The 26,451-nt window shown below is 42.2% G+C and overlaps 1 protein-coding gene and 2 non-coding genes across 3 annotated transcripts in view; 2 read left to right on the forward strand and 1 right to left on the reverse strand.

The window, feature by feature from the left end:
- Nucleotides 1-264: 264 nt before the first annotated feature.
- The window catches only part of Brca2 (BRCA2 DNA repair associated), a 39,737-nt gene continuing 13,550 nt past the window's right edge, over nucleotides 265-26,451 (reverse strand). Inside the window, exons 11-26 of the mRNA XM_076922245.1 lie at nucleotides 25,164-25,259; nucleotides 22,014-22,083; nucleotides 21,204-21,523; nucleotides 18,877-19,058; nucleotides 17,458-17,645; nucleotides 16,743-16,913; nucleotides 15,111-15,465; nucleotides 13,652-13,807; nucleotides 13,422-13,566; nucleotides 11,861-11,982; nucleotides 10,187-10,379; nucleotides 9,648-9,811; nucleotides 9,418-9,556; nucleotides 2,700-2,941; nucleotides 2,088-2,249; nucleotides 265-1,077 (exon numbers count right to left, since the gene is read on the reverse strand). Coding sequence (XP_076778360.1) covers nucleotides 478-1,077; nucleotides 2,088-2,249; nucleotides 2,700-2,941; nucleotides 9,418-9,556; nucleotides 9,648-9,811; nucleotides 10,187-10,379; nucleotides 11,861-11,982; nucleotides 13,422-13,566; nucleotides 13,652-13,807; nucleotides 15,111-15,465; nucleotides 16,743-16,913; nucleotides 17,458-17,645; nucleotides 18,877-19,058; nucleotides 21,204-21,523; nucleotides 22,014-22,083; nucleotides 25,164-25,259 — 3,305 coding nt within the window. The 3' untranslated portion in view covers nucleotides 265-477. The remainder of the gene's footprint in view (nucleotides 1,078-2,087; nucleotides 2,250-2,699; nucleotides 2,942-9,417; nucleotides 9,557-9,647; nucleotides 9,812-10,186; nucleotides 10,380-11,860; nucleotides 11,983-13,421; nucleotides 13,567-13,651; nucleotides 13,808-15,110; nucleotides 15,466-16,742; nucleotides 16,914-17,457; nucleotides 17,646-18,876; nucleotides 19,059-21,203; nucleotides 21,524-22,013; nucleotides 22,084-25,163; nucleotides 25,260-26,451) is intronic.
- LOC143438282 (U6 spliceosomal RNA) lies at nucleotides 18,037-18,140 on the forward strand. Its single transcript, XR_013107225.1, has one exon. It is a non-coding gene; the product is annotated as a U6 spliceosomal RNA (small nuclear RNA).
- LOC143438271 (U4 spliceosomal RNA) lies at nucleotides 22,576-22,717 on the forward strand. Its single transcript, XR_013107216.1, has one exon. It is a non-coding gene; the product is annotated as a U4 spliceosomal RNA (small nuclear RNA).

Here is a 26,451-nt window from a genome sequence, read left to right on the forward strand (position 1 = left end):
CTGGCTTTCTAGCTAGAATAACTTAGAGGTTACACTAGGACCACAGGAAGGAGTGGCTCTGATGCTCCTCTAGCTGACAAGGCTGAGCAGCAGCTGGCTGGGTAAACATCAGTCATGTCCATTTATGCTGACAGGATGGAGCTCTAGCAGAGCCAACCATGCAGGAAAGAACACTATTTCATAGGAGTTCCTATTAAAAAAAACTTCAAAAACAGGAACCAGACTATGTAGTTAAAGTAACTGTACTTAGCCAGTGCCCCAAACTAAAAGCAAAGCTGTTTATTTTGTATGTAAAATACTTGTGGTGATCAAGTCTAATCCTAAAGATTTTTAAATTAGTTAATGTATAACCAGCTTTAGTTACAGCAGTACAGAACCAGGTAGAGCATCTGAACAGTAAACAAACGCTTCAGTAAGTGTGCAGTTACCCGGACACTCAGGAGTAGGCTGGAGCCGCACACACCACAGACCGGGAGCCTAAGAGTCAGCAGCTAACTTCCCACCCCTGTCGTCTCTACAATCCCCGAGAGACTCCTGCCTGCATCTGGGCCCTACATGCTGGTCTGGCCTCTGTGCTGGCTGCGAGTTCTTCTGTCCTTGAAGCATAGCAGTCCTTGTGGAATCACTGGCAAACACTTGTTCATTTCCTTCCACTGAGTCAGGCACAAGGGTTTGGGTACTGAGCAAGGCAAGTTCTTCATCAGCCACTGAATCACAGTCCAGAAGAGAAACGCCACTGGCCTTCTGAAATGGCGGCTTCCTCCGGGGGGAACAGGGTTCTTCTTTTTTTGTAGGTGTTGCATATTTGGTGCCACAGCTCCGTGGTGGCTGAAAAGCCTTCTGTGCAGCTGGAGAGACAAAGGTACAGATGGGACTGACCGGGGGAGGTAAGGGCAGCCGGCTTAGGAAATCCAAGGCTCTTCTTTTCCGACAGGTTTTTGGGTCATCAATCTTGTTCTCCCCACTACAAGACTTTGCTGCCATCTGGGCTGAGAGAGCCAGGGGCGTAGACTTCCCTTTTGGTGTGCAGTGTGGTAAAGGACTTTGACAATTTTGCTGACCAGTAGGTGAAATCCTCTAACAAAATACAAAAAAGGAACCTATCATAATATATACTTGTATATAAATAAGAATTAACCTTTCATTAAAAAATACTTAACACACACCAACAGGACACATTCTTTCTTATCCAATTGCTAAAGGGTAAATAATGTCCAAAAAAAAAAAAAAAAAAAAAAAAAAAAAAAAAAAAAAAACAACAACCCACATTCATGCTATTATTCCTAACCTACTGGAAATAATTTTTCAAAATGACTGATGATATAACATGGCCAGGAAAGGAAACTGAAGAGATCCTAATATAGGATTATAAGCAAATACACACATGACATCATTTATGCTTTAACTTTCCAAAAGTGTTACAACCCTCCAAACAACAGGCTTGTCAAAATCGTTTTAAAAAGGACACGCACTGCTTGACAACCACTACTTCTTACTTATTTTGTGTGTGTACATATTGCTCATGTGATGTGTGCATGCAAGTACTCACATGCTACAACACACCTAAGTCAGAGGACTACCTGTGGGAGTCGGTCTCTACTTCCCCCAGAAAGAGCATGGCTGGCCTGTCTGGAGTTCTAAGACCTTCCTTTTCTCTAGTCCTGAGACACAGACAACTGTTTAGCTTCTTTCTTTGCCAGGCTCCTAACTGTAACAAGTGCTTTTCTTGTATGGAGTGAGGGCTGCTTGATTGAATTAGGATGCTAAACAGTGCCACCAGGCCTCCAGCCCTGGCAAGCAGGCGCCCTGTGATTAAGGAGTCACCTGAGCTTAGAGACTCTGAAAGAGCTACGGGCCAGCTGTCCTAGCAACAGGAGCAGGCAAAGGACTTTGCAAGCACATGTTCTTTAAGTGCCAACAATGTAGTCTGCACCCATAGTTTACATTCATACTTCAACAAATAAGGTACAATTTCCACACAGCCTATGCCGACAGCAGCTGTAGCAAGCTAACCATGGGTTAAATGCAGGTTATTCCCACCAGGTTTGCTAGGACATACGAAACACCTCACTTCCATACTAACTTACCAGTAACTGACCTCCTGCATCAAGGAGATCTGAAGCAGAGCAACTGGAGGCTCTGTGTGGCTCGCCGGTGGGGTCTTTGTTCGGGGTGGACCACTTGGGACTGTCTCCCTTAAGCATGTGTATAAGCTTCTTTTCTGCCTCCTTGTAAAATGTATCGATATTCTAGGAGAATAAATTGGAAAAGCCTTTCCTGAGTTGCTAGTTCACACATTCATGTTCTCGGAAAGTGTTTTCTTTCAGAAATAAAACATTCAGAACAGAACAGAAGAATGAGACACATTTTTGTTTGTTTGTTCTTTAGCTAGGGTCTTGGTGTGTGTGTGTATGTGTGTGTTTGTATGTTTGCATAGCCTATGGCCTGGTGCTCCCTATATAGCCAAAGGTGGCACTGAAGTCTGAACATGCAGGCATGCCTGGTGAGACACTCAGAATTGGACAGCAACTGTTAAGCACATAGATGTAAAGCCAGTTCCCAGTAATGGGGTGAGGGAAGGGTGTGAATGAGCACATATGGGTGTGTGTGAACTCACACATGTGCTCATGTGTGGAATCACTGGGCTGACAGCACTCTCCAGGCACCTGTTGGTCCAGCTTCCAAGTCCCTAATCTCACCTCAATGGCATGCTTCATTTTGTTGACTCTCTCCTGAAAGTAGGCCTCCTTTGGACTGGCAGAGAATATGGAAAACTTCCCAGCAAATAAAGTGGGCACTCCTGATGTGGATTCTGGCTGGCACTGGAGGTTGCTTGCAGCAATTAGCACACCTGGCTTTATATCTTCATTAAGGTCGATCCCAAATTTCACCACTAATAAATTAAGGCACTCGTCTGACAGGTAGACCAAAGGAGCAAGACCTAGGATGAAAATGCCAGTCATCATCTTTAGAACTTTTAGGACACCGATGTACACAGGATTTCTAGAATGACCCATTACTTAAGGTGTTCAAATTTCAGTGCCAAACACTCGGAGGCCACAGGGCAGCATATACACTGATAAAGGTTCAGGAGAGTGGACATTTGATCCTTCTGAAGGAAACACTGGCATTGTCTAGCAAGGCTATGTACATCTTACCTTCCACTCAGGGCTCTTATTTCTAGCACTCTGCCCTGAAGACTGATGAGCAATAGTAAACACGTGAGCAAGGGCCATGGGAGCAGCGCAGCCAGGTCCCTCGCTGTAGTACTGGCTGAAACTATGAAAGGCTGGAAGCCACCCTCATCAGCTCTCACACACAGGGGAGTGGCTGTTACACCCACACAATGGTTTCCTGGGCAGCTCGGAAAAGAAGGAAGAAAACCCATGGGGTTCTAACTAAGAAAAGCTCTCCAGAAAGACTACAGTGTCACCCTGCATAGCAGGAAGGAGACAGGGAGAATGCATACACGTTTCTACTGCTCTGAGCCAAGAACGAGGAAGGCTGAACAGGAAACTGAACAGGTGAGGTCTGGAGAGGCAGAGGTGGACCAGACTCAGGGGAGAGTTCCTCAGGAAGGAAAGATGCTTCTCCAAGCACAGCTTTTGTATGGCCCTGACTCTGACTCTTACAATCAGCTTTACTAGTTGTTTTTGTTCATTTTTTTTTTTTTTTTTTTTTTTTTTTTTTTTTTTTTTTTTTTTTGAGACAGGGTTTCTCTGTGTAACCCTGGCTCTCCTGGAACTCGTTCTATAGACCAGGCTGGTAGATCTTAGTTTCCCCATCCACTTCCCACTAAAGAGGAAGCAGAGTTGATTCAGGACTGCAGCACGGATCTGGCAGCACCTTGTGTTGCCAAAATGTAAAGAATTGTTTAGAAAGTGAAGGAGGCTTACTGAGAGCTACGGGTGGCCTGGACCTGGGCAGCCCCAGGATTATCTAGGCCAGGCTCTCCAACTGGACAGAGGAAGGCCCGGGAGGTACCAAGACCAGCCTCTCCTCTGCTTTCTTGGGTAATGATTTCCTGACCTTTTGAATCTCTACCTTCTGCATACTGACTGCAGTGGATAGATGCCTTTGTTCCCTGTTCAGCAAGGAAACAAAAGCAGTCAGAAGAGATCTGTGCAAGTATCTACCTGTCCATCAGCTCCTGCATTGGTGGCCCTAAGTACTTCTGCCTGTCTGCTGATGACTATGGCTTGTCTCATCAGAGTGTCTAGATATAGGATGTCCTGTGTTGACTGCCCAGTGCCAGCCTTGACTCTCTTCCTTAGCTTCTTCAGCACACACTGTACCCTTAGTGTGCCAGCAACACTTTACCTGAAAACTCTTCTCTTGAACATGACTCTAACAACCACTTTCTTTTCCTTCCGTTTAAATAAGTGATGAATCTGAGAAAGATTTGACAGAATGAATCAGATACGATACACCCAACTCTCACAAGAACAGACAGGAAAGAGAGGCCAGAGCAGCACAGAGGAGGGAGAGAGAAGGAGGTGAGGACAGTTGTATAGAGAAAAGCTGAGCTAGACATAGGGTGTGTGTATGTGTATGTGTGTGTGTGTGGGGTGGTGTTTTACCAGGACAGTTTTACAGAGACAGGTTACAGAGAGAACAAGCTAGACACAGGTGACGGCAGAACTAGCCAGAGAATGAGAAGGAGCCAGAAGATTAGAACAGATTGCCAGAGTTTGTTTAAAGCCAAGCAGTTAGAAGCTGAGAGAAGCTTCTGTCAGCTTGAATCAGTCAGCTTAGAGAGGAGTTTGGGTCAGAGCAGCTGAGTTGAACCAGCTAGCCATTGTTCAGAAATAACCAGCAAGGGTGAACTTATTCAGCAGTAAACCTCCAAGAGAACAATTACATTGGTGAATAAGAAACCTTTACAGCAGACACTCAGGAAACTGCCATACCCACAACTCTATTCCCCTGCTCCCCTTGTTCTGCTCAGTCAGCCAGTCTCTCCATGGAAAGGGCTCTGACACAGTGCTAAAGCCAACTACAAAGTCTTGGTCCTCACCTCATACCAGTGCTGTTAAAGAGCTTTGGACAGGCCTAATTGCACACGTCAATGCGTCTCTGATTTCAATATACCATGTTCCTTAGTACTCGCCCACCTCTTGGCCCGCCCCCCTGCATTCACTGCTTCCTATGTGCCCCATTTCTGACACCCAAGTGTTAAAACTGAGTTCTCTGTCTCTTCTTGTGCACTCGGACAGAATGCATTCAGTCTCATGGCTTTGCATATCTCTAGTATACCGATGCTCTGACTACCGCTGAAGTGATCTGTCTACTCTGAAGTTCACATATCTGTGAACACAGCTGTGGAGCCACCACATCTCCTCAGAAGCTTCCCATGCTTCTGTCACCAGTGGCAATCCACACTCCCCTGAGTTTGTTATCAAGTCTTCCCTCTTCAGCAAGTGGCAATCCCAGTCTTCCACAGCTTCAGACACCCACAATGTCCCCCCACCTTCAGAGGGTAACCAGAACCTGTCTGCTGCTCATCGTGTCCATGGCTTCTGTCCACTTCATCATCCTCTCCTGCCTAGACTCTTACAATGCCATCCTCCTGGAGTCTCTATTTGTACCCATGCCCTCTACACTGTATTTCAATGGAACAGTTCAAGTGATATGTGAAAAGGTAGAAGCCTGCCCCTCCTCTATCTTCCCATGACTTCCCATCACCATTTAAGTCAAAGTTAAAATATATACAAGGGAGCCAGCAAGATGGCTCAGTGGGTAGAGGTGATTGCTATGTAACCCTGATAGTCCAAGTTCAATCCCCAGACCCTATATCAAGGTATACAGAAAGAAGCATCTCCATAAAGCACTGACCTCTGCACATGTACCACACACAATAATCAATACAAAATTTAAAAGCTTATCCAAGCACCCATACAACCTAGTTCTTCTGTGCCTCTCTCCATTCTCCACCAAAGCTTACAGCCTCCAGGGGGACCTCTCCTCAGGTTCTACAAGCTTCTCTTTCAGTTTTTTTCTGGTCCAACACAAAAGTCAATAAGGTCTTTTCTGAACACTGTCTAAAATGGCGGCAGAGCATCAGCTCTCTGTCCCCACCCTGTCCTTTCTTCTGATATCAATCCTTCCCTTTGGCCTTTGTCTCCTCCTCTTCCTCCCCTTCCTTCTCCTCCTCCCACCACAGTGCTCCCAGGAAGGAATTCTTCTCTGCTGTGCACCTGGCATGGAACAATTAATAAATGCTGATGGAATACACAAATGAATTACCTGCCTTCTACAACAATCAGTGTGCAGACTCAGTTGTGACTCAGATGACAGAGAATGACACGGTTATGTGGCTGATGGACATAACAGTCAGAGAAAAACCCCACATCAGTCAGACAACCAAACACAGCAGGGAAGGAGGAAGGAAGGGGAAGGGAGGGTGAGCAGGCACAGTGGACAACAGAACACAACCTGTAAGGAAAAACCCCACAGAACAAGGAAATTCTTAAAGATTTTCACAGTGACTCTATTATGAAATGTAGACCCTCAGGATCAGGAACAACAAACAGATCTGTAAGATGGAAAGGAGCCTGCAAGACCACAGAAACTGACAGCGTGTGTAGTGTGTACATCACCATGATGGCACAGACTCATGCACGAAATGACAAAGTGAGAGGTGCACAGTGTGTGCAGAAAGCAAAATTAAAGACAGAGCTGCCTGTGATCATAATGGACAAAGAGAGAAGGTACAGTAAGAAAAGCAGAAATAAGCGTACTGCCACACAAGTGACATTCCTGACAAGGCCACACAAGTGACATTCCTGACAAGGTCACACAGTGACACTCCTGACAAGGTTCCTAACAAAGACACAGCAGGCACAAAGACACAAAAGCAGAGCGTGAAGTTTGAAGAGCCGTCAGGCCCAGGGCTGCAAGAGGCTGGTGTCGGGGCCTGTGGATGCTTCCTCGAGGGAGCTTGCTCTTCCAGAGGATCCACGCTTGGTTCCTGGCCATCTCAAAACAAAGATCAATACAACAGAAAGGACAGTGAGAGACCAGAGACGGGAGGAATGGGAAAACTCTAATGGCAAATCTGGTGATCAAGAAACGTATCACATCTTGTAGCGCTTGTCCCATGTCACTTGCTGCTTTAGGGTTGGTGACAGGGTCTTGCCTTTACAACATTGCATCCCAGAAGGGGTCAGGTATGTGGTGGAACACTGTTAGGTGCTGAAGAGTGCTGTTGCACGATATTTGATCACACTGGGAACCCTGAGATTTACTGAAAACCAACCAAACAAACAAAAAACCCTGTTTCTAGTTGTGGTGTGGCTCATCCTTAACACATACCTCCAGCTGGAATATAGAAATGCCCTTAGTGCACACATTTAATCCCAAACAATGTAGGTAAGGTTAGTCTGTAGAAGGAAGCAGCTATGTTTGAAAGTCTAATTGAGGGGCAGACAAAGTGACAGATCAGAGAAAGTTCTGACAGAATGAGTCAGAAATAGGCTATTCTCAACTCTTACAAGGAAAGGCCAAGAGGTTACTTAAGAGAGCACCACAGAAAACACAAAGACACAGGGGCAGTTTTACTGGGACAGTTACAGAAAGACAGGTTGCAGAGAGAGAGCAAGCTAGACACAGATGAAGGTGGAATGAGCCAGAGAATGAGAAGGAGCCAGAATGAGATGAGAACAGAATGTCCAAGTTATGACATTATTATGAGGTCAAAAAGAGCAATTCAGTCAAGAGAAGAGCTAGACTGAATCAGTCAGCTTGAGCCAGAGTTTGAGCCAGAACAGATGAGTTGAACTAGTGAGCCAGAGATGAGAAAAAACTAGAAAAGGTAAGCTTATTCAGCAGTAAGCCTCAAAGATTGAAAACATTCTAGGCCTAGATACGATTGTATGGAGGCCAGAAGCTTCCAGGACTAGGGCTAGGTTAGCAGACAGAGGCAGAAAGCCTCAGAGATGACAATCACTACAGGAGAATATAAGTTATTTTTACAGAGTACCAAAGAGGACAGTGAAGCTAAGGGAAGAACATGGGTTTGGGAGAGGAGTAGGCACTGTTCTGTTTAGGAAGGACCTTTTGCAAGGCTACATTTGACCAGAAACATGAAGTATGGGAACAGTGAGGGCAATTGATGTAATAGCAAGGACATGTCACACAGTTAAAGTGCAATGAGGGAGAGCGAGGAGCTAATGCTGAGGCATCTGGATACAATACATATCAGAAATGGAAGGCTTGTGCCTACACAGGGATTCTGGCTGGACTTCGACATCTGTGTGCACTCTAGTGAAAAGGAAAAAGCTTTGTAGATAAAATACATAATAAAACAGGGAGGGACAGAGATTAGTGTCAACATCTGCAGAACAGTGTGAGCCCTAGGTGTGATCCCCTGAACTACAAAATAAAACTAATACATACATACATACATACATACATACATACATACATACATACATACATAGAGAGATGAAGCCAGCCGAGATGCTGGCCAAGACTATTAAAACCTTAAGAGATCAGAGGTTGGAATGTCCCACTAATAGGTTAGATTATATTATTTGATTGTAACTACTGAAAAATCATTTTATAAGGTTAAACAGCATACAACAGAATAGAAGTTGTTCTTCTGAAGTCCTATTGAATTGCTTTTTTATTAAGAAACAAGGCAGCTGGGCAGTGGCAGTTCACACCTTTAATTCCAACTCTCAGGAGGCAGAGGCTGGAGGAGCTCTGAGTTTGAGGCCAGCCTAGTCTATAGAGCAAGTTCCAGGACAGCCAGGACTAAGCAGGGAAACCTTGTCTTGAAAAACCAAAAGAGAAGAAGGAAAGGAGGGAGGGAGGGAGGGAGGGAAGAACAAAGAAGGAAACAAAGAAAGGGTACTAAAGGCTAACAGGACGGCCCTGTGGGTAAAGGTGCTGGACATCAAGCCTGATATCTTGAGTTTGATCTCTGGGCACCACTGAAGAAGAGAACTGACTCCTTCCAATAGGTTTTCCCCTGACCTCCACATACATGCAGGCACCCCCCCCCCACACACACACAGAAAAATACACATAAAGAAATACAAAGATTACTTCCCATCTCTACTTATCAAGTCTACCAGTGAAGCTTCATTAGTTATTAGTTTAAAAGTTTAAAAGGCAACATTTTTTCCTGGGTGGTGGTGGCACATCTTTAATCCTAACACTCAGGAGGCAGAGATAGGTGGATCTCTGAGTTCATAGCCAATCTGGTCCACAGAGTGAATTCCAGGACAGCCTGGGCTACACAAAGAAACCCTGTGTTGGAAACCAAACCAAACCAAACCAAACCAAACCAAACCTAACCAAACCAAACCAAAAAAAAAAAAAAAAAAAAAAAAAAAAAAAAAAAAAAAAAAAAAAAGGCAGTGTTTTTCAAGAGAACCAATGAAAAGCTACATTAGATACACCGTACATTACCTATTGGTTTTACAACAGAAACAACAACTCCTACAACATCCACTTCAGAACAAAGAGGCTGAAAGGCTGGATCTGACAGTCTGCTGAAGCGAAGGGGCTCCCTGGGCTGGTAAGCCTGGAGTAAAGTCTCACTGGAAGCCTACAGGAAGCAGAACAGAGTCAGCATATTGAGGCTCTAAGAAGAGCTCTGCATTTATCAAGATGAAAAATATGTAAGGAGAGGTGCAGACCGGCAGCTGTTGATACTGAGTTCTTTTTGTGGCTGTTAACTGGATGCTGGGTTGTTCAAATTTACTCTTCGATTTTGACACTGCAAGATGATAGATTCTGTATCTCTTTCCTTCTGTTAACAGGGAGGATAAGTCTGATGATGGACGCCAGATACTCAACAGAGCTGTTCAGAAAAAGAGAGGGACATGACAGGTAGATACACTGGTGACATTTACTGAAACATGGCTTCCCTGCTCTGTGGGTACTCGGAGCCATTTCGCTCATTTGATTGTACATGGATTTCATACTTTGTCGTTTGTAAGATCACTTTTTTTTAAAAAGATTTATTTATTTATTTATTTTATGGGAGTATATTGTTACTCTCCTCAGACACACCAGCAGAGGATTGTGAGTCACCATTTGGTTGCTGGGAATTGAACTCAGGACCTCTGAAAGAGCAACTGGTGCTCTTAACCATTGAGCCATCTCTCCAGCCATCACTTTTTAATTTAACAAACTGGATTAAAAAAAAAAAAAAAACCAAAACTTTCGTACTAACCTGATTTTTCGTTTTTCTTGTAGCTTGTAACCCGTAGTTTCCACACAGTTGTAACATCCCTTGATAAACCCTCTTCTTGTTCAGCAGACTCCAGGGCCTTCTGGAATTCTGACTGGATCCGTGCTTGTTTCTTATCGTTCAGCATTTGTCTGTAGTTGTTCAAGGCTCTTAACTGCTCTTCACTGAAACAAGCCTGTGGGCATGCAGACATTGAAACAGCAGACACACAGCAGTCCTGCCTACCACAGCAGGGCTACCTCGTGAGAGCAGAGCAGACCCGAGGTACAGATCATTACTCAGGCTATCAAACAATACACTAGGAACCTCAAGCTGCCTAGGAGTCCCTGTGACAGATTTCCCCAGGGCTAGCCAAACCTTGACTACCACGTATCTTCTAACCACAACCAGCACGCCTACATTTCAAATGGCTGACATGGACATAAACAGAAGGATGGATCTGTGTCTGGTAAATGTCCTAACTCTCTTGACCTTCACAAGCAGGCCAGGATTTGTGTGCGATTACTGTTTCAGTGTTGGAGCTGGTGAAGGTAGGCACAGAGAGAGTCAATAACTGCATAGCTGATATAGGAGAGCCTGGCTCAACGGCTTTCACCCTTACCTGTGTAATAAACTTAATTTAAATAAAATGATTTATTTATTTTTTATGTGCTTTAGTGTTCTACCTGCATGTATGTCTGTGTAAGGGTGTCAAATCACTTGAAGCTGGATTACAGATAGTTGTGAGCTGCCATGTAGGTGATAGGAATTGAACATGGGTCCTCTGGAAGAGCAGCCAGCCAATGCTCTTAACTGCTGCGGCCCAATAAACTTAATTTAATGATAATTTAATTTAATAGTTCCTCTTTGGAACAGAAGATATAATTTTTAAGAAGCTTTTTGTATATTCATCTATTTAATGTGTGCAGGTGTACCTATAGCTACAGGTAGTTGTGAGCTGCCTAACACTGGTGCTGGGAACTTCAGCAAGAGCTCTGAGCAGTCTTAATTGCTAAACCATCTCTCCAGACAGAATTCTGCTGTGTCTCCCAATCATACAACTTGCCATTCTGCTGTTTAGTCCCTAGAATATTTGGAACACAGACACGTGACGCACAGTTGGCTAAAAAGCAAGCTTTGCCTGCATTAAAAAAAAAAAAAATTATAGTATCTGGGTGTAGTGTCGTCGCAGCAGGTCTTCAGTTCCAGCACTCACCAGAGGCAGGCAGATTTCTGTGAGTTCAAGGCCAGTCTGGTCTACAGAGCAAGTTCTAGGACAGCCAGAGTTACACAAAGAATCCCTGTTTCAAAAAAACCATTTAAAAAATAGTATTTAATTTAAGTGTGTGTAAGTCAGAAGAAAACTGGAAGGAACTGCTTCTCTGCTTGTACCGTTTGGGTCCCAGGGATTGAACTCAGGCAGTCAGGCTTGGCAGGAGGAGCGTTTACCAACTGGCCTTCCCTCTGGTCTTTTGCCTACACATTAAACTATGTTTGTGTAATATATGAAACTCTCAAACTTTTTCATTCTCTGCCTAATACAGAATCAAGAACTTGCCACAGAAATCCTTCTGAAAGATGCAATAGTACTTCAACATGGGCTTGCTCTAATGGCCAGCAGAAGAACAGTTTCCCAGAGGGCTGGGAACTCAAGTTTGTCATCTTGCTCTTCCTCACCTCAAGGTGATCTGGGTCTGCTGCATCCTGCACTGCTGCATAGAGGTCTGCACCATCCTGCAGAGCATGGACCTGCCGCCGTGTGAGTGCACGGGACGGTACACACCACCGTGTTGTGTCTTCTGCAGGAGGAAGGGAAGAAAGCATCATTGATTGGCTAGACCCAAAACTTGGAGTGAAAACTATAAAGTCAAGCAAAAGCACCCAAAGGAGGGAGGTCAGACAATAAAGAGCCACAAAGAACAGCAGGATAGCTCAGCTGATTATGGCACTGGTCACCAAGCATAACAGGGGTCTGGTACCTGGAACCCACAAGGTAGGACAGAACCAATTTTACAAGCTGTCCCTGACTTCTGTACATGTGCTGTGACAGAAAAAAAAATATCATTTTTACAAAACCAAACAAACAGCTATCTCCTAATAGCTTCCTTTAAGAAGAGGAGAAGGGGGCTGGAGTGATGGCTCAGTGGTTAAGAGCACCGACTGCTCTTCCAAAGGTCCTGAGTTCAATTCCCAGCAACCACATGGTGGCTCACAACCATCTGTAATGGGATCTGATGACCTCTTCTAGTGTGTCTGAAGACAGCAACAGTGTACTCATATACATAAAATAAATAAATAAATAAATATTTAAAAAAAAAAAAAAAAGAAGAGGAGAAGGAAGAGGAGGAAAAGCAGCAGCAGCAGCAGAAGACAATGACAGAAACAATGACGATGACGGCTGCAGTCAGTTAAAGCACCATACACAGGGGTTTGTAACTTCTAACTTATTTCTCATATTGATCCATTTTTTCATGAAAATGATATAATCTAATAATAATTTTAAATAAGTTAGATAGTGGAAGTCCAATCTGTGTTTTACAAATTCATTTTTAAGTAAATGAGTAAGTGTATATGTGTGTTTGTGTGAAAGCGTGACACTTGCATGTGGTGCCATGGGATCCCCTGGAGCTGGAGTCAGAGGTAGCTGTGGGTGGTACAAACTGACTCAGGTCTTCTGTAGGACCATAGAATACCCTTAACTGCTGGCTCATCTCTCCAGCCCCTAATCTTTCTACAGATATACATATGATAGATACACCTACAGAAAAATTCTCAGGAAATACATGAAAACACAACCTTTTATAACACAAAGGTAGACGTCTGTCACCTTTCACTGTCTTAATGACCTAAAGAAGTGATGACAATCGGGATCAGTTCAGTTTTCATTTGTTTGTATGTGTGGTATTTTTTAAGTTTTTTTAAAAAAGGGGGCGGGGGGCTGGAGAGATGGCTCAGTGGTTAAGAGCACTGACTGCTCTTCCAGAGGTCCTGAGTTCAATTCCCAGCAACCACATGGTGGCTCACAACCATCTGCAACAGAATCTGATGCCCTCTTCTGGTGTGTCTGAAAACAGCTACAGTGTACTCACATACATTAAATAAGTAAATCTTTAAACAAACAAACAAACAAACAAACGGATGCAGAACTTTTTAAAAAGCAATTACTCAATGAGAACTCATGTAATTAATTATAAAACACTATAAGAAATAACAATTTGTAATTCGAAGTCTATTTTACCTTCATGATCTTTAAACTCTGTGTAGACTTTGGTGAATAAGGCCTCTAGTTTCTTTTGCTGAGCCTCTGCAAATCTCAATGCTTCCTTCTCCTCTTCTCTCTCACTACGAAATATGTACAATCCAGACACCGTCTTCTCCACCCACTGACAATGTATTAAAAACAGCAAGGAACATTCAGATTCTCTCCAAAGAAAGAGATTACATGGTAAGTTTCAAAAGGCACCATACCTGTAAAGGGTACACTCTCTGAACAACAATGTCCACACAGCCAACATTTCCTCCGTTACTGAACAGCGAGGATAAGGGCAGAGGGAAGGGCCTTGGGTTATGAAAAAAACCCAGCTTGCTGTGCCAGCGAGCAGGCCGAGTGCTGTTTGCAGAAATCTGCACAAATGAAAGAGGAAGTCAACTTAAAAGTTAAACACAGGTCGGCCAGTGGTGGCGTACACATGCAATCTCAGCACTGAGAGGCAGAGGCAGGTGGATCTCTGAGTTTGAGGCCAGCCTGGTCTACAGGATGAGTTCCAGGATAGCCAGAGCTATACAGAAAAACCCTGTCTCAAGGAAACAAAAAGTTAAATACAAACTGAATTCTATGCTACGACTTTCTTTCAATCTTTTGGAATGTTTTAAGATTATTCGTGTGCGTGTGTATGTGTATATGTGTGTATGTGTGTATGTATATGTATGTATGTGTGTGTATGTATATATGTGTATGTATGTGTGTATGTTTGTGTGTGTATGTATATGTATATGTGTGTATGTATGTGTGTGTTTGTGTATGTATATGTGTGTATGTATATGTGTGTGTGTGAGTATGTAAAGGGTGCTAATGAGAGAGCTCAGCAGTTAAGAGCACTGGCTGCTCTTGCAGAGGATCTAGGTTCAATTCCTAGCAACCACACAACCACACAACCACACAACCACATGGACACTCACAACTCTGGTCCCAGGGGATCCAGTTCCCTCTCCTGGCCTCTGAGGGAACTGCCGGCATATAGTGCAGAGGATGGAAAAACACTCATATTCATAAAATAAAGCTCTTTTTAAAAAATCTCATAAAGATGATTGATAAAGCCAAAAAAAAGTGAGTAAGCAAAAACTGTACAAAAGGGAAACTACTTCAATATAATGTATTTCTCAAGAATATTTCTACTGTAGGGCTTGGGATGTAATCTAGTGCAGTTCACTTGCCCAGCGTGTGCAAGGTCTAATCCTCTAGCAGTATGTATGCGCATGCACACACATACACACACATTTCTGCTACAAAGGATTAATGTCATTTAAATATTTCAAATAGAAAAATAGGTGAGGGGTGGGAGATGGCTTAACTGGTAAAGGTCTTGCCCTGTACACATGAGGCTCTGAGTCCTATCGGCAGAACCACTGGGAAAATGCCAGAATGACGGTATGAACTTCTAATTCCAGTGCTGGGAGGACAAGACAGAGGTACAGATACCTAACTCAATTCTGGTACAGACTGAGTACATTTAGCTCAAGAAATAGCCTTGCCTCCTCCCCTAACCACCAGAAACTGTTAGAAAAATTTGCTTCTTACATTACTAGTACATTGGCAAGAAATTCTATCCTTTATGATCTAATACGACATTTTAAGTAAATTACCTCTCTAGAATATAATGGAGTCATGGGCTGGTCCTTGTCCAGAGTGTACAATAATTTAGCTTACCTTTAGCCTAAGGGAGTCTGGGGCTTCCAGAGGTGCACAGGCATCAGGAGAGCCCACCAGCTCTGCTCCCTGTGTAATGATCTTCTGACCCACAGTCAGTCTTCCACTCTTCACAAGAGCCAGGAGTGGAGGGTCTAGCTGGGCCTTGACAGCATACCATCCATCTGTGAGTTCGATCGTGTCTGCTTTGTTGGCATCCTCACCACTAGTTTTACCGCCTGAAGTTTCAGATACATTTGTGCTTGGTGAGATGATGTCAGAAACACAGAGGACGAGTGGTTTTGCAGCTGTATCGTCCCTTTCCAGTATCTTCTTTAGAGCTGATCTGCTGCTGTTGTCAATTTCCACATCATATCTGAAAACGAAATGAAGATGCTGATTCTAGGAACTGTACCCCTGGGGTCTCACTGTGAATACTTGAGAAATAATAAAGTTAGTTCATCAGGTTAGACACAATATGATAGTCAAAAGAGCTTGTGGCACTACTATGAGGGCAGAGTTTAGATCCCAGCACACACACAACAAGCTGAGTGCAGAACCAGCTCTGAGGTCACCGGAGACAGATGGCTGGGGATTGGCTTCTATACTAGCCAAGAAAGTGGGAGCTCTAAGTTCAGAGGAAGAGAGAGAGAGAGAGAGAGAGAGAGAGAGAGAGAGAGAGAGAGACCCTGCCTTGAAGAACTAGGCAGAGTGTGCTAGTGGAAGACACAAGATACCCTCTTCTGGCACACAAGAGTGCATATCCACACACGTACACTCACAAATAAGTAAATATTTTTAAAAATTAGTTCATTAAGCCAGGAATGGTAACACATGCCTTTAGTCCCAGCACTTAGGAGACAGAGGCAAGGGGATCTCTGACTTCAAGGCCAGTCTGGTATATAGAGTCAATTCTAAGATAGCTAGGGCTACACAAAGAAATTGTCTCAAAAAACAAAAAAGTTCATCAAAGAAATACTGAAAAGATAATTTTTAAGATTTTAGCTAGAACAGAGACTGAACCACCAAAGAGCATGCGGGGGCTGGACGTTTGCACATTTGTAGATGCGCAGCTTGGTCGTCATGTGGAACCCTAACAATTGGTGTAGGGGCTGTCTCTGCCTCTGTTACCTGCCACTGGATCCCCTTCCCCAAACTGGACTGCCTGGCTGGGCCTCAGTGGGAGAAGATGTGCTTAGTCCTGCTGGGACTAGATGTCTCAGGATTGGGTGGTACCCAAGGGAGGCTTCCCCTTCTGAGGAAAAGGGGAGGGGATACTGGGGGTTGGGACTTGTAAGAGCTGGACTGACAGAAGGGGCAGGGGCTGTAATTGGCAAGTAAAGTGAATAAAAAAGTAAATTATTGAAAAAGAAGAATTTAGGTAGAAATATACTGTTTCTATTGTTAAAATAAAAATGCAAAAGGCAAAAATGTTTAACAATCTTTAAATACTAGATTGAATTAGTAATTCACACGTTAAAGGATTAAAGAGGGGGTGGGGGAAGAGGGACACAGGCATGTGAACACTGGTTTGCCGTTAGTGGAGGCTGTCTCTCAGAACCTGTTTGTACACCACCGTTGATGTAAAGACAGGAGCTACACAGGAAACTGCAGACTGAATGACAGTCACTTCCTGCCAGCCTTCCCACTTGCCTGTATTTTAGTTGAAGCAGCACTCTTTCTGGGTTCAAGCACCTATTAGCAAATGCCTTAGGAAAAGCAAATTCCATAGCTGCCAGTTTCCATATGATCCACCTGTAGTGGTTAGCGACCCAGATCCGAGAAATCAGCTTTGGATCCACACCTGGAGTGTCACACAGAGCCCTGAGCAAAGAAATATATAGTACAGTGAAAACACAGAGTAATATCAGATTCCACAACCATCACTATGCTCTTGTGCAAAATCATGCAGTAAGCTTGTATGAGTATACAGCAGTAAGTAATCTATGACGTCTAAGTTGTCGATGTCTAAGTACTGAGATTTTCTGATTATATTACTACCATTTATCTATTACTGTTTAGATTTTAGTGCTTACAATTTTAAATTTTATTAAGTATATAGTGAAAGAGCAAATGATACAAAATGGGGGAATACCATGAGGCAAATTTAATTTGAACTTTCTCCCATAATGTACAGAAATATAACCAATTTAAAGAAAACTAAAAATACACTTCATTAAGTCTCAAAATAAATCACAATTTTCAAGATTTCAAAAGAATGTGAACCAAAATATACTTTAATAAGATTCCAGATTTAAAAAAACAAAACAAAAAGACTAGCAACTTTTTAGCTTAAGAGCCATAAGGAAAGAAAAGAAAGAGGCGGAAAAATACATAAGTTTATAGAAACCTCTTTCTCACACAGCACCTGTAAAACTCTTCTTTGCCAGCCTTGCCGTCACTGGAGGGGATCAGCCGTCCACCATCTGCCAACTGAAAGCCTCCGCCAGCACACAGATCTTCTTTAGCAAAATGATCCTGAATGTCAAACTGAAAATACTCAGCGTTTCTGCTGTTAATGTTTACACACTCTTTAGAAACGCCATACATATAGAGCTGTACAAAACGATAGAAAAATGCAGTAATAAATAAAAGTCAAATACAGACCTAGAATATAAACAAAACTGAACTGATCCAGAACTGCTCACTTAAGTATTAAAATAGTCACTATAAAATAATTAACTGGCCCAGGTGTATAACTCAGTGACAAAGTGGTGCTTAGCATGTGAAAAGCACGGGGTATGAAACATGCATGCACACCCGCACAGACATGCACACACAAAACAACACAAATCCCCTCTGTTCTAAAAGCGTGTTTATAAACTGCTCATGTACTCGAGTTGGTTACACTTTTCCTTTCCTCTTGTATCTTCCTGTCGTTAAATCTGCCACAAGAGGGCACTCTGGGAACAAGCAGATGAACAATGTCCGCCTTCCCCAGGGGAAGGCTGCACTTCTACAGCAGTATGTGTATTAAACTGAATGAAACACAGACTAGCATGGCCCCTGCACCAGGCAGACATCCAAATTCACGAAGTGCTCCATGATTTTGGCCTATTATGTTGTACAAATAATAGGTGCTAATAATTTCCTTTTAGAGCCCAGAAGTGAAAGTGCAGGCTCTATCAGGTGTTTCCTCTCTCACCCAAGCATGACCAACCAAGTGTCTTTCCCTTCAAGCAGTGGTTCTGGGGTCAGACCCATGTGTTGGAACATGACTCTTCTGCTCAAATTAGGTGACTCTGGGCTGCTATCTCTCGGCTGTTACTTAACCGTCTCTGTACATTAGTCCTCTTGCCTGATAATGTACTTCTCACAGAAGGCTGTGAGGCTGAAGCCATCGGCCACTGAAGCATGTGAAGCTAGCTCTGAGAGGAGTGTCCAGTGCACACAAAAGTTCAGCACATACTGTTAGTGTCTCTGCTGTCACTTCCAATCTTCTGCTCAGAACCATTCTACCAAACAGTAAAGTTTTCACTAGAATCAGACATCAGAACCTCCAGAAAGCGGTCACTCACACCTTAAATCAAGGCTGATTAGATCCCCCTCGTGCCCAGCTCACAGCACTTGTGCCATCAAGATAGCGAGATCTGGAGCACAAGCAGCAGTTTTGCAGCACAGATCACTTTGGTGGACAAGCCTGGCAGAGGAGGATGGCTGTCCCTCTAGACTGATGAAGAAGCAGGATCCCATTTCCTTTGGTCAGCAGTAATCTGTTCATTCTCTAAACAAGACAACTTGCAGACTCTAGCTAACAGCATGAGGTTTACTTAGGATCACAGTGTACCTGCTTAGGAGAACACGCAGAAGGGACGCTGTTTCCTACTGCGGCCTGCAGAGAGATCCGGGGCAGGGTGGATGATTTTGTAAGATACAGACTGCCTGGCTGTGGACAGAGATGATGCCTTTCTTTGTTTTTAATTCTTATATCCTGTAGGTCTCTGGCATTCTGAAGGCTTGCCATTAAATCTGTTAAAAAATAGTTTACAAAAGTGAAATAAACAGTGCTGATGGCATACACCTTTAGCCCCATACTGGGGGGGCGCAGAGGCAGGAGGATCTCTGTAAGTTTCAGGCCAGCCTGATCTACAGAGAGAGAACCTGTCTCAAAGGAACAAGAATAAAGATAATTTATTTACTGCTGGGTGGTACAGCACATTTAGTCGCAGCACTCAGGGGGCAGAGGCAGGTGGATTTCTGAGTTTGAGGGCAGCCTGGTCCACAGAGCAAGTTCCAGGACAGCCAGGAATTTGAAACCCTGTCTCTACCCTCCCAACCTCCCCCCAAAAGCACAACCTGTTTTTATGAAAGACGCGTATTGATTTGTTCTGATTCAACATGCAGAGAACAGGGAGCTGAATCCCTTTTAAGTCTTCAGGTTGAATACTGAATAGAAGTACATGTAATTTTCAGCTCAGTTTTGGAAGAAAAGTAACATGATAAGATAACTCCAGTCACAGCCTTCTTGTCTCACTCAAGCCTAAGCTAACACTGAACTAACACTTTTTTCTGTTCCAGCATCTTCATGTGGGAACTGGGTTTATACAGTCCCCACAGGACGCTGTTCTGGCTTTTGTATTTTTTTTTTTTTTTTTGAAACAGGGTCTTGCTATGTAGCCCAAACTAGCCTAGAACTCACAATGCTCCTGACTCAGACTCTTGAGTGGTGGCATCGCAGCCTGAGCACATCATACCTGGCCTTGCACCACCATCATGTTTGTCTGGTGTGTACCTGTATATGTGTGTGCACACACATGTATGTGAAGGCCAGAGATTAAATGGAGTATTTTAATCCAACACTCTCCACTTTGAGACAAGGCCTCTGACTGAATCCAGATCTCACTGATCTGAGCAGGCTGGTAGGGCAGAAAGCTTTAGGAATCTTCCCGTTTCAGCCTCTTTAGCATGAGAGTTACATGTGTGTACTACACACTTCAATTTTACATGGGTGCTGGAGAGCTGACTGAACTCAAGACTTTGTGCAACAAGCACTTTATCCACGGAAACAACCCCAACTCCTGGCTTTTGTTTAAGAAAACAAAAACAAAATCAGAAAAAAAGTCACTAAGTAGTTATCTTTGAAAGAAATCATTAAAACAATTTGAATCTAATTTTCTGCTTCAGAAAATCGGAAAGGTTAAAAAAAAGGTCTGGAGCTGGAGAGATGGCTCAGAGGTTAAGAACACTGGCTACTCTTCCAGAGGTCTTGAATTTCATTCCCAGCACCCACATGGTGCCTCACAACCATCTGTAATGGGATCCAATGCCCTCTTCTGGTGTGCACAAAGAAAGAGCATTTATGTACATACAATACATAAATAGATCTTTAAAAAAAAGTTCTGAAATTACTCATCACCACAAAAGGGAGAAAATACTGAGGATAACATTAATAGTATAGTAATCTAGTCTAGTGGTTCTTTTTTTTTTTTTTTTTAAAGACTTATTTTTTTATTTATATGAGTACACTGCAGGTGTCTTCAGACACTAGAAGAGTGCATGGAATCACATTACAGATGGTTGTGTGCCACCATGTACTTGCTGGAAATTGAACTCAGGACCTCTGGCAGAGCAGTCAGTGCTCTTAACCACTGAGCCATCTCTCCAGCCCTAGTCTGTGGTTCTTAACCTGTGGATTGTGACCCCTTTGAAACTTGAAGGACCCTTTCAAAGGGGTCACCTGAGATCATCGGAAAACATAAACATTTACAATTCATAACAGTAGCCAAATTACAGTTTTGAAGTAGCATTGAAAATACTGGGGTCCCCACAACATGAGGAACTGTATTAAAGGGTCACAGCATTAGGAAGGTTGGGAACCACTGCTCTAATCAAAAGGTGAAAACTAGAACCAGCAGATAGCTCAGCAGGTAAAAGTGCTTTGTGCACAGCCTGATGACCTGAGTTCAAATCCCAGCATGCAGGATGGAAAGAGAAAACCAACTCCCCAAAGTTGTCCTCCATGTGTGCGGCAGCTCATGCACCTGTACACACACAGAAATCAAGATTTTAAAAATCATTACAAAAAGACAAAAACTATGTCAAACAAATGGTACATAATACCTAAGGACTTCTCACACCCTGTGAAAATTCTAGTGGCCCCCCAAGGGTAGTCACCTTTGTTAAACTGACGAATGTCGCTGTTGTTCCTGTCTTCACTGTCTCCATCTGTGCTCTTTTGGGTCTTTCCCTCCAAAATAATGTTCCTGCTATTAAAATGTTCATCTCCGTGAAACTGTGATTTCATCTTGAAAGGCGGGACAAAGACTTTGGTGGGTTTGCCTGAATGTCTGGTCCTTTCAGTTCTTGTAGCCGGTAAGACCGAAACTGGAAACTTTTCCAAAGCTAAGTGTCTTGAAGGATGCCCTTTAGATCGAAGCCCTTGAGCAGGCGAGGTAAAATGTGGGCTCTGGGTTTCTTGTCTTTCTTTACTTGAGCTGCATTGGAAAGAGAGTACTTAAGTATGTTTGTTTGGCAACAAACACATGTACGTACTTTGTGTGTGTGTATGTATGCACATGTGTGCGCGCGTGGCTGTTGAAAGACAGAGATCTGGTGACTACTTTGCTCTTGTGTTTACACCATAGAATGATAACACAGCATCCAAGGCTGTCGTTACTCCTTACACTAATTCCCAGCCGTTGATGTCACAGCCTTCCTCCTACAGGAGCTCCTTCTCAGTGCGCTCTCAGTGTGGCCCCTCTTGCTCTGGACCACTCTCCTGAACCTGCAGTGGACTTGCATGCTAGTAACTCAGTCTTCTCTGAGCCTCACCCTTCCACTCCAATCCCATCTGTCTTGCTTTTCTTTCTTCCAGATAGTTATACATTTTCTAGCACACATTTCTAATTCATTCTAAATGAGTTAGAGTTATTAACTTAAAAAAAAAATCACCCTTTTCCTATGTTAGTAAGATAAAAATCTTACCAGAAGGGTCCACAGGTAACCGGCTCTAGAGACATGTGGTGTGTGAACAATCTTCTATCTTTTATTGTGCCTAAAAAAATCCCATGCTACAGTATTAGTGAAAAGTAAGAGGTTTTAGTTGCCATTTCTGTTTATTACACATTATTGTAAGTGTTCACAAAATTTTGTTAGGACACTAAAGTTTTCAAAATACATTATGAATATTTAATAAATAATTATTGAGTATACGGAACTTGCAAACTAATTATAACTATAAACAAAATAACCAACATTTCAAAGCTCAAAGAAATCAGTTTTAAATTTAGTCCTGGTGTTAGTAATATCACAGTTAGCTCCTAGCCAGTGTAAATATCATCTCTAAAGTTTGGTTTTATGAAGGTTTAGAAGCAAAGCTTCAGATAATAGTCATTCTCAATATGTAATTTATGGCTATTAGACCTGCAATCTGTCCACTAATTAGGCATTAACTGAATAAACTAGGATACAGACAAATGATCAAGTACTATACAACCATGCAAATGAGTAAGAAAGACATTTACACACTCATGAAGCGGCATTTCCTAACTTTGCACATTGGCAGTGTTACAGCCAGTAAGGTTTATCTGAGGTGCAATTATACTTAATTGAAAACTTTTCCCAATACCCTGCCATGATGACTTGAAATATAGTTGGCACTGGCAAATTTTTGACAGCTTCTATAGAAACTGTTAAAAAAAAAAAGTAAACAAGGTCTGAAACTGCAGACAGATATTACAGAATGTTTCTAAAGATAAACTGCAAACACGGAGTAGGAGGTAGGGAAACTGGAGATTAGCCTGGAGTATGACTGGGGTGGATTTAAGACTTCTCCAAGTATAGCTTTCTATAGCATTTATGAATGAGTTATACAAATGGTTTGTTTACTCCAATGTAAAATTAAAGAATAAGAAAACTGGAGGATGGAGAGATGGCTCAGCACTAGCTGCTCTTGCAGAGGATCAGGGTTCAATTCCCAGCACCTACATGGTGGCTCACAACTGTCTCCAGCTATAAGGGAATCCAATGTCTTCTTCTGGCTGCCACACAGCAGGCACATACACGGTACACATACATACATGCAGGCAAAATACAGATAAAATAATACAAAAATCCTAAAACTGGAAACAAATAAACAAAATCTATCAATTCTGCACATGCAGAATTATTCTGACAGGAAAACACAGCACAATGATACTTCTTTAAGGATTTATACGAATAAGAATTGCAAAAAATTCTTTTTTAAATGTATTTTTATTTTGTGTGCATGAGTGTTTTGCCTGCATGTATGTCTGTGAACCATGTCTGGTACCTGAGGAGGTGGGGAGCCTCCACGTGGATGCTGGGAATTTAAACCTGGATCCTTTCCAAGAATAGGAAGTGCTCTTAATCACTAAGCTAACTCCCCAGACCCAGAATCCTTATGCCTCTATATTTGAACCAACTATATTCTATAGGAAGGTGATTCTAAGGTGGTCTAAGTGCCCACGATGATCTTATAAGGCCCCACCGTCAGCACTACTATGTATACCTGTTCACTGTACAACAGAACATCTGAACAGCTTCTACATCTGCCTATAGAAGTCACATGTATCTTGAGACAATTTATTTTCTCAGATAGACTGACACACAGTATCTATTCTTTTGCCCCAAGATTACCATGGGTACTGGAGAAAATAAGCAATACTAGTTACTTAGATTTGGGTATTCAGTAGTTTTTGTCTTTTTATTAGAATTAATTTTACTTATTATTGTGTATGTATGTGTACATGAGTGTGCACTCATGTATGCACATGTGGGGGCGGGGGGCGGTGTATGCAGGGGAAGGTAAGAGGACAACTTCCAGATGTCAGTGCTGTCCTAAAATGTAGTGCACTGGGATTGAACTCACATCATCAGTCTAGGTGGTAGCAGGTGATTTTACCAGCTGAAACCACTTTAGCAGCCTGAGGTTTTCTTAAATAAATGAAATAAGATTATATTTACAAGGACAATTATTTACAACGACAATAGTAACAATATTTTTGCCTGAGGTAAAATTTAGCTTTTAAGTGAAAATTCAAATTTAGAGAAGTTTGTGTCTGGTCTGAATATTTTCTAATATTTAAGACTTTTTAGACTAAAAAGTCTATTAGTGACAAAGGTGGTTAAAGGTGGTAATGAAGTGTGTCAACTTGGAGCTTCGGAGATGGCTCATAGGAAGTGACTGCTCTTGCACAGGAACTGAGCTGAATTCCCAGCACACAGCTGAAGGTAACTCAACCTCCAGGGACCTGATGGCTCTGGCCTCCTCTGGCACTGCAGTTATACACATGATACTAAATAGGTTTTTTGGCTTTATTTTAAATACAAAAAGTTAAGCCGGAGTGGGGTGGAGGAGGGCTGGAGATATGACTCAGAGGTTAAGAGCACTGTCTGCTCTTCCAGAGGTCCTGAGTTCAATTTCCAGCAACCACATGGTGGCTCACAACTATCTGTAATGAGATCTGGTGCTCTCTTTGGGCCTGCAGGCATACATGCAGAAAGCTGTATACATAATAAAAATAAATAAATTAAAAAAAAATTAAAAAAAAAAAAGTAAGTTAAGTTGGGTAGTAGTGGCACACACCTTTAATTCCAGTACCCAGGTGGCAGAGGCAGGTGGATCTCTGTGAGTTCGAGGCCAGCCTGGTCTACAAAACAAGTTCCATGAAGCAAGGGCTACACAGAGACACCTTGTCTTGAAAAACAGACAGACAAACAAACAAATGTTAAAAAATAAAATAAAAGTCAAAAGACTGTAACAGACTAAGAGTCATGGCATATGTAGTATGTTGAAGGATGGAGTCAAATCATGACTGAGAAACGCACAGCTCATTTGGTAGCAGTGATCATGTGACTTTGATGAATTGGTGTAGATCATTTACCACTTTCACTAAGTCTTAAGTCACTATTTCATAAGCATCTTATACTCTACAACTACTGCTTTATCAGTGCCCTAGTAGGCATTATGGATGAACCATCCATATACCAAATACACCAAAAGTTTAACAATTAAACCATTCTGTACACAAAAAAGAACCATGAGAGGAAAGCATAAGAATAACATGCAGAGCACTTGTTCGGGGAAAAAAATATGAATAAAAACGAATTTACCATCTGGAGTGCTTTTTGAAGGCGTGAAGGATTTTCCTTTACTTTCTATTATCCTGTCAAATTCATTTATTAAGCTTCTTTTGATTGGGGGTTGTCCTAAAAAGAAAGTTCCATACATATTTGTAGTTATATCAGTTTTACCTTTTAAAAGGCTAGATTTCTCCTTTTATAACTAAAGTATTGACTTATACATAGTAAACAATGAAACAAAACAAAACCCCACAGATAAAGTATTATAAAGTTAAATTTGCTTGTACAGAATGTGACCTGTATAATATTTGATGAAGTAAACCTGTTTCTGGCAGGATGGCTTATAATAAACTAACTTCCAGGCCTCACTCTTCAATATGGTGGGACTAGACAAGAAGATATATAATTATTCTGATATTGATATTTACAAGTTTACAAGCTTGTAAAGGGAGCCAACGTCTTTTAAATCATCCACATGAGAGTTGGAATGTTAGTTTTGAAATTGATCATGATTGCCAATGTCAACTGATTCAATATTTAAAGATTCTTTCTAGCCTGAGACACTACCAAAACATGCTCACTGTGGATTAACCTAATAGTTTCACTAAATCATTTGACATTTAAATGAGAAATTAGAATATAGTCCAATTGTAGTGAGAACAGTGCACGAGGCCAGAGAGATGATGGCTCAGTGGTTAAGAGCACTAACATTCTCCCAGAGTAAATGTTCCCAGAACCCACATGGTAGCTTGCTACTCTTTATAACACCTGTTCTAGGGGATCCAATACCCTTTTTTTTGTCAGACACCAGGCATGTACATAGTACAAAGACATACACGCAGGAAAATCATCCATATATATAAAGAATTCTGAAAAAAAGAGGACATTATTTATTATTAAACTGTGTTTAGAATATTTGTGAAAGAAAGCAAACACTAAGTTCTCTGCCTAGGTGAGTAATGTGTCAGGTTCACTGTTGAGTTAACTTATTTTAAATTTTATGATTTTAAACATTTAATCAATTAATTGATGGATATTTTTGAGACAGGATTATGATATTTAACCCAGGCTGCCTTGAACTTAACAATCCTCCTGCTTTGGGTTCTTGAATGCTCGTATTACAGCTATCAAATACCATGCCTGGTAGTACTAAACATTTTATCTACAATTTATTTGTGAGAAGCATTAACTACACTTTATGGATATGGGAACAAGTTCAGAGAAGTGGGGTAACACATGAAGAGTGCAATAAGTAAGTCATACACAGTACTAATTAAGCCATGGTTTCTATACTAGAAACCAGCTTCTAACTGCCAGC

This window comes from Arvicanthis niloticus, chromosome 24 (genome assembly GCF_011762505.2).
Source record: "Arvicanthis niloticus isolate mArvNil1 chromosome 24, mArvNil1.pat.X, whole genome shotgun sequence".
Lineage (NCBI taxonomy): Eukaryota > Metazoa > Chordata > Mammalia > Rodentia > Muridae > Arvicanthis > Arvicanthis niloticus.